Source organism: Canis lupus, chromosome 20 (assembly GCF_048164855.1).
Source record: "Canis lupus baileyi chromosome 20, mCanLup2.hap1, whole genome shotgun sequence".
In the NCBI taxonomy this organism is placed as follows: domain Eukaryota; kingdom Metazoa; phylum Chordata; class Mammalia; order Carnivora; family Canidae; genus Canis; species Canis lupus.
Genome location: NC_132857.1, coordinates 35,284,673 through 35,297,011, shown reverse-complemented (window position 1 = coordinate 35,297,011; position 12,339 = coordinate 35,284,673). Strand labels below are relative to the sequence as shown.

The 12,339-nt window shown below is 34.6% G+C and overlaps 1 protein-coding gene across 14 annotated transcripts in view; it reads left to right on the top strand.

Moving 5' to 3' along the window:
• The window catches only part of PTPN4 (protein tyrosine phosphatase non-receptor type 4), a 207,937-nt gene that overhangs the window by 117,120 nt on the left and 78,478 nt on the right, over nucleotides 1-12,339 (top strand). For all 14 annotated transcript variants that reach the window (XM_072788886.1, XM_072788891.1, XM_072788887.1 and 11 more), the window contains one exon: nucleotides 11,506-11,594. In XM_072788886.1, the coding sequence (XP_072644987.1) occupies nucleotides 11,506-11,594 (89 nt within the window). The remainder of the gene's footprint in view (nucleotides 1-11,505; nucleotides 11,595-12,339) is intronic.

Sequence of the window (12,339 nt, the reverse complement as noted above, 5' to 3'; positions counted from 1 at the left end):
AGACCATAGAGAAGCAGGTGTGGGAAGATAGGTCAGGAATTTTAGTCTTAGGGCAAGTTAAAAAAATTTTTTTTTTAAGATTTAATTTATTTATTCGTGAGAGACACACACAGAGAGAGGCAGAGACACAGGAAGAGGGAGAAGCGGGCTCCATGCAGGGAGCCTGACATGGAACCCAATCCCGGGCTGCCCAGGGCAAGTTAAATTTTAGGAGACTTTTACAAATCCACAAAAGGAGAGTGGGGAGTTCAGTGTACAATATTGGAATTCTGAAGGGAGGTATGAACTGAAGATAGGCATCTGGGAATTGTCTGCTCACAGCTAATATTTAAAGCCATAAAATGAGAGCACTGAGGGGAAATCTAGTGCATACTGAAGAGAAAGTTCCACAGAGCTGGAACACTTTGGAGATGAGAGGTTAGAGAGATGAGGAAGAACCAGGAGAGGAGACCAGAAGAAGCAGCCCTTGACACAGAAAGAAAACCTTTCTTTCTTTCAGATACATTTGTGTCTTTGAAGCCAGGTGAGTCAGAAGTGATCAGCTGTGTCAGATGAGAACTAGATTAGAAATGTGTAAGTCATCAATGACCTTGTAAGAACAGCTTTGGGATATTATGATAGCCAGAGGCTGATTACAGAGTATTTGAGAAAGACTGTGAGGATAGTAATTTTGAGAGATTTTGCTGTATCGGACACAGGTAATAATAATAGAACCTAAGCATTTACTAAAGGCCCAACACCTTCTTAGGGCTTTATGTCTATTAATTTCATTTAATCCTTATAACATCCCAGTGAGGTAAGAGTATTATTATCTCCACTTTACAGATGAGGAAAGTGAGACAAACAGATGTTAAGCAATTTGGCTATATAATAGCTATTTCTGTATTAAAGAACCAGTTTATAGCTTCTTCTAAAACCTTGTTTTTAATTAGCATGTATTTGAAAACTTTTTGACAGATTGGTTAGAATAATCAAATAATTTAAAAATATAATTCCTTGAGGGGTACCTGGATGGCTCAGTCAGTTGAGCATCCAACTCCTGATTGCAGCTCAGGTCATGATCTCAGGATCCTGGGATCAAGCCCCCTTGGGCTCTGTGCTTAGTGGGGAGTTGGTTTGGGATTCTCTCTCTCCATCTCACTCTGCCCTTCATGCGTGCACTCTCTCTCTCTTAAATAAAGTTTTAAAATAATAAAATTATATATATATATGTATGTATATATATATATACACACACATATATATAAAATCCCTTGAAATGGAGAAAAGAGTCTCTTCTATCCAAGTGGAGATATATATATGTGACTTCCTCTGTGTCACTTTTACAGTATTCATATCACCCAATGACTTTTCATAATTCTGCTATGTGCTTTCACGCATCACAGCATGTCTAGACATAGCTTGTGTGTGTGCGCGTCTGTTTTCTATTAGGTGTCTTTATGAAACCATCAGTAGATAACTACTTGTGTTCATTTTCACTGAGTAGTTTGAATTTACATACACTGTTAAGCCTATGTATGGCACATAGAAACATTTTTTTGAATTAATGAATGTATATTATGCCTAACCACAATGAAAATATACAAACATAAACATTTTAAATCAATTTTATATGGGGGAAAACATAAAACTAAAATGTTAATAGAAAATAATTTCAACCTATATTAAAGAAAAATTTAATATTATTTTGTTTTATTCATAATATTTTATATTCATATTTCATATTTATTCCAAGGATTCTTTTAGACCTGTAATTAAAATATAACCATGAAACTAACACTGAGAAGCCAATTTCATTAGATTTGCAAAAATTCAAAGAATTAAAAATATCCATTATTGATCAGAGATGGAAAGTAGACATTCTGAATTGAAGTAGAACTTTTTCTTACCCTTTTGGAATGCAAATATTAATGTGAATATAATCTTTGACCACTTCCATTTCTCAGATTCCATCCTTTAGAATATTTATTTAGGTGTTTTAAATAATGTAGTCAAGGATTTTTATTACAGTATTGTTTGTAATATTAAAAAATTAGAAACACTCAGGGCGCCTAGGTGGCTTAGTCAATTAAGTGTCTGCCTTTGGCTCAGGTCAGCCTTATCCCAGGGTCCTGGGCTCAAGCCCCGTGTTTACTTGTCCCTCTCCCTCTGAACCTCCTCCCACTCATGTGCATGTTCTCTCTCTCTCTCAAAGAAATAAAATCTTTAAAAAATATATAAAATCACTCTAAATGAACAGAAATGATTAAGAAATTATGACAAATCCATATTTTGGAATAATATGCAACAATTAAAATTGATGTTAGAGATATGCGTATATTGATATGAAAAGATATCTGCAAAATGCTAAGTACAGGGACGCCTGGGTGGCTCAGCGATTGAGTTCCTGCCTTCAGCCCAGGGCGTGATCCTGGAGTTCCGGGATCAAGTCCCACATCGGGCTCCCTGCATGGAACCTGCTTCTCCCTCTGCCTGTGTCTCTGCCTCTCTCTCTCTCTCTCTCTCTGTGTGTGTGTCTCTCATGAATAAAATCTTTTAAAAAAATGCTAAGTACAAAAGAAAAATTACAGAATAATGTATCCTGGTTTTTGTTGATTAAAAAATTATATAGTTATGTATAATATTTATATATTTTTATGAATACAAAGATACAGAAGATTATACATCTCAAAGTATTAATAGTGGCTACCTCTGAGGAATGAGGCAGAGAAGGTGAGGGATGGTTATTGACTTCTTATTATTTCAATGTTGTTTTGAGTTAATTTATTATAAATAAGGGAATTATTTCACACCACTTCAAATTAATGTTGGGAATTCCCATCCACAAAACCATAAAATTTTAGTGGGACTGAGTTACTTTATTCTTAAAATGTGACAATAGACAGGATAGAATATTAAGTAGTCCTAGCTATTTAGTTTAGAAGAGACTACTTTTGGAGACTACCCTCCAAAAGAAAGGAGGGAAGGCCACTACAGGGGAACATGAAATGAACAGTTCAAGTTTGAGGTATGGGTGGAAAATAGTAGAACATCTATTCATATTCATCCTAAATCTCAGCCTTTTACATTGCTATTTTTTAACTTATTTTAAAATAAAGCAGAGATACAAGTATGTACTGTATTTTAGTGAACATCTGCATCTACTGCCAGGTCAAGCAAGTCATTCCAGTAACATTCTTTGTGCTCTGTCCCAATAACCGCCCCTTCCTACACTGTATTATTTTTATGGTCTTATCACCCAACTGTGCCTTCCTAGATACTACAACTTGGTCTTGTTTTTTGTTTGTTTTAACTAGATAGCTTTAAATCTGTTAATCCTTCTTTTCTTAAAAATTTCTTTTGAAAAACTTGACCTTTTCATTTTTAATTTCTTATGGTTTGGACTTTACTGATCACATGCTCATGATGTAATTCAGTATGTTCTGCTGCGTTTTGTATTTCTTATAGACTGGCAACGTGATCAAGAGGCGTATTCAGAGTCAGGATTTATCCTTTTTTGTTTTATTTTATCAGGAAGCACATAATGTCCGGTTTTCACTTCCTTTTTTTTTTTTTTAGTAGCTATTGATCCATTAATTCACTGGAGGTTGCAAAATGGAAATATCTTAATTCTGTTTTTGTTTTTATTTATTCACTGGGATAACCTTAAAGGGAGTCCCTTCCCTTCTTTTACTTTTTAATTACCCAGTAGCATAGCTCATATACGAAAAGCCCAAGGAAAGTGTTGTTTGATTCCAGGGTGCATGGGTGGCTCAGTAGATTAAGAGTCTGCTGCCTTTGGCTCAGGTCATGATCCAAGGGTCCTGGGATCGAACCCCATGTTGGACTCCTGGCTCATGCTGTCTCTCAAATAAATAAATAAAATCTTTTAAAAAAGGAAATACCATTTTTAAACAATGTCATTATTAATTCATGGATTAAACATTTTTGACAGACTTCAGTATATTACACACACACACACACACACACACACACACACACCCATTGAAGCTCAGATCATCCATTTTGGCCACTTAGTCTCTTGTTTTGATCCTTTAATCCTTTTGACATGACCTTTGTAGTCAGCATCTATGCTGTCTAGTATTTTAAGATGTTTCAGGCTCATCTTGTCTTTTTACTCCCATAGACCAGGAATTAGCTATTTCTTTAAGAAGCCCTTGTTTCTTTTAATGCAAAATGATATTTCAAAATCTCAATCTGAGTGTTAAGATTGCTCATTCCTACTGGTTTGTTATTATTTCTGTGTTTTTTAAATGTACAGAGTTAGAATCTTTGTTTCTACATATCTGCATTGAGATATACAGAATATTTTAATTTTAGAAGACTCCAAGGATTCCAGAAATTAGACTAGTCAATTATTATGTTTTTATCACACATTACACTTAAAACTATAATTGTAGTGTCACCATATCAATTATTACTGAAACAGTTAAAATTTTTCCTCCTGACTTTTGTAGGTGTTGTAAAAATACAGTGTTAAATCATACAGCACTGTATATTATAAACTCTTCCTTTTAATCATTTTTTGACCTAGATTTCATAGGTAACTATATATTTAAAACTCATTACAGGTTATTTATAATCAGGGATTATATGAAACATATTCTCTAGTATTGTAACTAAGTAAATATAAGGATATTACCATTTAATCAATTGAGAACCACTTATTTGAGAACCAGGCTCTGTGAAATGATACGGTTCATTGATGCTCAAAGTATGACCACAAACTGAGAATGATCCACGAATTATTTATTACTGGTCCATAATAAGTACAAAATTGAGAGTTAGCATTGAGAAACCTTTATAGCAGTCTGACACCAACCATGTGATCACTATAGTCTGCAGAAGTATTATACCTGACACATTAGAAATTTAAACAGATTTGACTAGTATTTTGCCACAGGCAGTTTACTATAGGCAGTCACTATGTATACATGATTCTAGCTGTTGTCACATAGCTGACAGTAATTAAGCATTTCAGATGAGTGGTTTAAGAGACCAATAAATAGGGATCCCTGGGTGGCCCAGTGGTTTAGCGCCTGCCTTTGGCCCAGGGCGCGATCCTGGAGACCCAGGATCAAGTCCCACGTCAGGCTCCTGGTGCATGGAGCCTGCTTCTCCCTCTGCCTATGTCTCTGCCTCTCTCTCTCTTTCTCTCTGTGTGACTATCATAAATAAATAAAAAAATTTAAAAAAAAAAGACCAATCAATATCCAGGTAAGAAACTTGTAGATGTGAGCCAATGAAATTTTCACTGATAAGTTGGATTCCATCTAGACTTTGGTTTGATTCATCAGACACCAAGAAGTCATGATAACTGCATTAACGAAACATGTAATTATGGGTACACAAAACATCATGGAACTGGTCTGATGGGAAAATTTTTAGTTAGACGGGGGAGATAAAATCGGATGAAATACTATATAAAGGCCTTTAGTGCCAAACTAAACGGCTAAGACATCTTCCTACAGATGATAGAGATCCATTCATTTAACATATGAATATAGTTGACTTGGACAACGCAGAGTGTAGGGTCGCCAACCCCTTAATCCCCCACAGTGTAGTCAGAAATCTTCATATAATGTCTGATTCCCCAAAAACTTAATTGCTAATAGCCAACTGCTGACCCAAAGCTTTACTGATAACATTGTTGATTAACACATATTTTGTATGTATCTTTATTTAAATACTTTAAAATATGTAACATTTTATATGTATTATATACTGTATTATAATAAAGTAAACAATATAGTATACTAAAAAATACAGTATACTGTATTCTTTAAAAATGTTACTAAAAGCCATCAAGAAGAAAAAATACAGTACTGTATTGATAAGTGTATACCATCTGTTTATAAGATGGTGTGTCTATACCTACATCAGTATTGTTTTATATGATATGAAACACTGTAGACATTAAGTGTATTACTAACACGAGACATCAAAATTGAAAAGTTAATGTGAAAAATAAATTCTTATTTATTTATAGAGTTAATGATTCATACATGGATAATTAAGTAGCAATATGAATGCTTTATGGTAGCGTAGCCTATGTACTAATGAATGAATCATTATAAAATCTTTATGGCATACAGTTGCAGTTGTCCTAATGCAATATTGGAAATTGTTAATTAAAAAAAAAAAAACCTCCTTACCTGTGATGACAGGTTGATGTGCGTGCAGTCTCTCCAATTATGAGAGAATGAGGCATACTGTATGATAATGTAATTCTTTGAAAGCAAAGTTATAAAACATTAGGAAAACTGGGACACCTCGTTGGCTCAATTGATTAAGCAGTCAACTCTTGATTTTTGGCTCAGGTCATGATCCCAGGGTTGTGGGATCAAGCCCCGCGTTGGCTTCTGTGTTCAGTGGGAAGTCAGTTTGAGATTCTCTCCATTTCCTCCCCCTTCCCTGTGTGTGCTCACTCTAATTTTAAAATAAATATATCTTTAAAAAAAGCTAAAGAAAACTAACACATTATTAACTTTATATTAAATACTACTGACTTTATTCCTATATAAGGATAGCTTGGCTATTCACTTCCATACAAGTCTTGCACACGCAAATACTTTGACATTGCTGCTGATGATGATGATAAAGAAATGTCTCATTGAGCTCTTGCCATACAGGTAGTTTTCTGTACAAAGATACCCATGCACAGGTACAACATATACTTTTATTAACTGAATGGCATGATGATGATTATTCATTAAGTGGACGTGGATTGTCATAAGGTCTTCATCCTTGTCATCTTCACAATGAGTAGGCTGAGGAGGAAGAGAAGGGGTTCTTATTGTCTCAGAAATAGTAAAAGTGTAAGAAGTAGAGGAAATGGAAGGAGAAGCAGGAGAGGCGGGGACACTTGCTGTAACTTTATGGAAATGTATTGTTATATCTAACTGACTCTTCTGCTTTTTTCATTTTGCTAAACAGCTTTCTATATCATACCAATTGTTCTTCCACTGTCTGCTTTAGTTTTAGTGCTCATATCATGGAAGGGTCTATGTTGTGAAAGAAGTCAAAAGCAGTCTTAAATAATCAGAACTCTTCTGCCAGACTGTCAAATGTCAGTTCATTTGCTGCACCTTTTCTTCTACTTCCTCATCGTCTGGCACTGGTTTGGAAGCATTCACCTCTATCAGGTCATCCTCTGTTAATCTTTTGGTGTGGTGTCTGTTAGCTCTTGAATTTCTTGATAGGTCCATATCATGAATCCTTTTTCTCCATCTTTTTACCATATCTATAATCTCTTTCATTATTTTCTTGACTGGCTTTGTTTTAAGGTCTGTAAAGTCACACACATCTGGATATGGTTTTCTCCAGCAGGAATATATTGTTTCAGGAAAGCTTGATGGCTTACACAGCCTTTTTTAAATAACAGTGGCAATAAATAAATAAATAAACAAACAAACAAATAACAGTGGCATTCTCAATAGTGTGAGCCTTCCACATTTGTATGATGTTCTATCAGGGTTCTTTCCCATAGCATAGACAGTCCTTTACATAGAGACCATGTGTAATGAGCTTACATGTTCTAGAGGCTGAAATAGAGATGTTTTTGAGGGCAAGTAGAATACTTTGACATCTTTTGCTGTTGAACTTATGGGGTTCGATGGCCAGGGACATTGTTCAATATCAAAAGAACTTCAGAAGGCAATCCCTTACAGGCAAATTACTTTCCGACCTGAGGGACAAAGCATTGATAGAACCAGTCCAGAAAAAGGGTTCTCGTTGTACAGGCCTTCTTGTATAACCAGAAGACTGGCAGATGGTATTCATCTTTTCCCTTCAAAGGTGGCAAGTTAGAAGCTTTATAGATATGGTCAGTCCTGATCATGAACTCAACTGCATTTGCACGAAACAGTGTTAGCCTGTCTTTTCCTGCTTTAAATCCACAGCCGTGCTTCTTTGCCTTACTAATAAATGTCCTTTCTAGCATTTTTTCTTCCTGAATACACCACTTTAATCTACATTCAAAACTTGTTCAGATAGATAACCTTTTTTCTCAGTGACTTTATCAATGGCATCTGGGAACATGGTTCCAGCTTCTTGTTCGGCAGAAGCTGCTTTTCCTGTTATCTTGTCATTTTTTTATGCCAAACTTTTTAATAAAATTATCAAACCATCCTTTGCTAGCATTAAATTCTTCAGCTTTAGAGTCTACACCTTCCTTTTGTTTTAAGTTGTCATATAATGACTACATATTTTCAATCATACCAGAATCTGTAGGTATAGGTTTACCTTTCCTATAGCAGTCTAGTACCCACATAAAAGCTGCATTTTCAATATGAGATGAAAAGGTATAGTATTTCACACAAAGTACCAGGTTTTTTGTGCATGCTGGTGTAATTGCAGCAATAGCTTCACAAATTTCCTGTTCATTTTTCACAATGGTCCTCTTGCTGGATACATTTCTCTTGAAACAGCAGGCAATCACAGCTGCAGACCTCACTCTATGATATATATCAAGCAGTTCGGCTTATTCTTGTAATGTCATGATTTTCTTTCCTTCTTGGGAACACTTCCAGCATCACTAAAAAGCTCTTTGTTTGAGTCCAGTGATATTATTGGAGGTTTACAGTATTACACTAAACACGTTGAAAAATAAGCAACTGTGAGAGATCACTGTTATTACTATATGTAATTTATTGGAGAAACCAAATTGCTCATGAACAGATAAGTGTCACACTGTTTTAAGCAGATACTTGGAACACTCCTGCTCACCACAAGAGCAACAGGAGGTAACTATGAAATTATTACAGTAATACAGTATGTACTACAGTAAATGTTACGCAGTTACGATTTCATGTTGTATCTTTACATTTGTTTACATTTCTCTCAGCCATAATGGTGCCATGTGTAGTATGTAAGCTTGCAGAAGTTTAGTATATCTTAACTTTTTATAGTTGATTTGTATGTATTTTATGATAACAAATGATAAAATAGACTAGTATCTACATATATTTTATACAGTCATGACATACCTAACTTAATTTTTTTTATATTTCTTGCCTATGTGATTTGTCTGCAAGTTTTTTGAAATTGCTGCAAATCTCCAAAAATTTTTCAAATATATTTATTGAAAAAAGTGTGCATATAAGTGGATCCACACAGTTCAAACCTGATTGTTCTTCACAGGTTAACTATACAGGGCACTTTTCTATACCTGAGAGTCCAACAGTGGAAAAAACAAAGGCCCTATACCTTGCCACTTAGGTTCTAACTTTTTTTTTCTTTTTTCTTTTTTCTTTTTTTGCCTCTTAGCTTCTAGTGAAGAATAAAAAATAAACAGATTAAACAAGGCAAATTATTGCATAATATTGGATAGCAGTAAGTGATAACAAGAAAAAGATATATTTTTTTTTTTAAAGAAAAAGATATTTTAAAATAAGGTGGTCATCATGCATTTTCCTGTACATTGGAATTAATAGCATTTGTGTCTGTTAAGGACATAACACTTGTTTCTTTGATCTTGCCCACTTCTCACATCACCCTGGGAATGGTCACTTTAAATCTAGATAATTATAATTTAAGAATTTGAGTTCCTAGATACCCTGAACATGTTTCTTTCTTCTTCCTATTTTTTAACATGTGTTCTTATCAACATAACAACTTGATTGATTTAGTCAACAAATAGTGTTGAGTTCTGCATATCTCTTTAATGATATTGGTTCTTCTCAAGTGCTTGGTGATCCTTCCTTGTGTACTTTTGTATTTGTGATTACTAGTTCACTTGCTTGTAGATGTTGTCTTTGCTATGGCCTGCCTTAGAATGAATATATTGCCAGGGAGAACATGGCTATAGTTTGCCTATCTCATTCTGGGCCTCTTCATTCATTCTGAGCATCACTCTGACTTCTGTCCCTAGTATCCACACTTACTGATTGTAGATTGGCTACACATACTTCTCTATGTCTCCTAGCTCAATCCAGACAGGGCAGGATTGTGGGGTTGGTAGGAGATAATTACCTGAGCTGCTTTCTGCCTGGTCATCCTGACAGAAATTTGAGGCTCCCTTATTTCTTTAATCTGTTGTCTGTAAAATTGTACCTGTTGACTATGCTTTCTTTCTGCCTGCATGTAGAACTTATTCTTCTAGTAAACTAGTGTCTAGTTTACGCTGTGGTCTTCTATAATTTTTTTCTTAAATATGAGTGTAAAAAAAAATCTGTAGCCTCTTTATGTTTTTACAAATTCTTTAAAATATCTAGTCCATTGATTATATACCTCTAATGTTATGGATTGTTTTCATGTATTTTCTCCAGTGTTTTATGAGATTGGGAGCAGAATGAGCAATAGGTGGGGATTCCTGGGTGGCTCAGCGGTTTAGCGGCTGCCTTCAGCCCAAGGTGTGATCCTGGAGTCCCGGGATCGAGCCCCAGATCGGGCTCCCTGCGTGGAGCCTGCTTCTCCCTCTGCCTGTGTCTCTGCCTCTCTCTGTGTGTGTCTCTCATGAATAAATAAAATCTTAAAAAAAAAAAAAAAGCAATAGGAACATATGCTAAGTAAACCATTTTGGTCAAACTTTAAGACTCTCATAATAGTGTACAATAATGGTGGTTATTGTGTTACCTTGGCCGTTTGTTATGTATTATCCTATTGAACAAGTTAATTTAGTAAGATTTAATTTTATTTTATTAGAAATTATTGAAGCTGCATTTTAAAGAGGTTTTTTTTTTTAGGGACACAGTTACAAAATCCTAATTATAATTTCATCAATTAGTTCTGTCTTCTGAGCATATGGATATAGGGAGTAAAAGCATTATTGCTCTATTAGCTTGCCTGTACAGTGTTTCAAGTCAAGTAGCAAAACTATTTCAAGGTTGATTAGCATATGAGAAAAGAATTTAATTCTACTCCTTTTGTCACTAGTGCCAGTTGGCTATTCAAAGTGGATCAGTTAGCCTGAAAACTTTCACTTTCCTCAAAGCATCATTCAAATTTTCTTCTCTAGAATCTTTCAAACTTTCCAACACTTGTTAGCCACTCTGTACTACCATGATATTTTTATTGTATTATATTAGTTATATGACTTATTATTATATTGGAAATCTTGTTTTATTATAGGTTACACTTTACCAAACTCTGAACTCCTCCATGTTTTATCCACTTTTGTAATTCTGACACTATACTTACACAGTGGTTGAGTCAGAATAGTTTTAGAAATAGAAGAAAGGATACTAACTTATCATTCTACAAAATGAGAAGACTTTTGATTCCTTGTCTCAAATTCTCAGTTCCAGTTACGAACTGTGGAGAATCCTGAGATCATTTTTACTTTGGATTAATGAATTTTTATAATGCCAAGTTGAAGTTTGTTGTGAAGTATGTTATTTATTTTTATGAGGTAACAATAACCATATGGGTTTGTAAATATTGTGCAATTATATTCTGCCTTTGAAAATTTTACATTGTATTTTTAAAACCTTATCCTATTTTTAAAGTATATATTTAACAAGAAAAGCCCAGTATTTTAGACTTGTCATTTTCTTTTTTTTGAAGGATCAAAGTAACAATGAAATTATGATTGGAGTGATGTCAGGAGGAATTCTGATTTATAAGAACAGGGTACGAATGAATACCTTTCCATGGTAAGAACTTCCATCAATACTTTTGCTTTTACCATTATATTACCACGTATAATGATTCATATTAAAGAAAGTGATTGTTGACCAAGTACGTGGCTTGCCCAATCAGAGGAGTGTGGTGCTCTTGATCTCAGTCGGGGTCGTGAGTTCATGCTCCACATGGGGTATAGAGATTACTTAAATAAATAAAAAATTTTTAAAAAGTGGTTGTAAAACTATATTAATGTTGTCATACAACTTATCCCACTTGAAATCAACTAGAGAATACCAAAATAATTTAATTATTTTACTTTAAAATGTGCTTTAATCCATCAGAAGTTTTCGTAGACAATACTACTTAATGAATGTTTCTCTTTCAGAATCTCTGAATTTATACTATAGAATTGTATCTAATACTATTATGTTTACTGTGTCTTGCACCCTGTTGATTGCTCTAAATCAGTATTTTATCTAAGTGCGTTTGGTGGGGTGTTAGTTTATTAGTTAGAACATAGGCATGGTTGCTGCATCTAGGATCCACTATTACAGTGGTTTCAGTTGGTTCTAGGAAAATTATGGTGGCTCCAGGTGTTTAAAACTCATCTTTCTTTAGTTTTACTGTTCTACTTTCCTTAGTGTGTTGTCTTTGTCCAGAATGACTCATCTGCCATTACTTCTGTATCCCAGAATGAGGAGGAAGGAAAAGTAGCATCTGCCACTTTCCTTTAGGGGATAAATTGAAAATCATAAAACTCAACTTAGTCATATG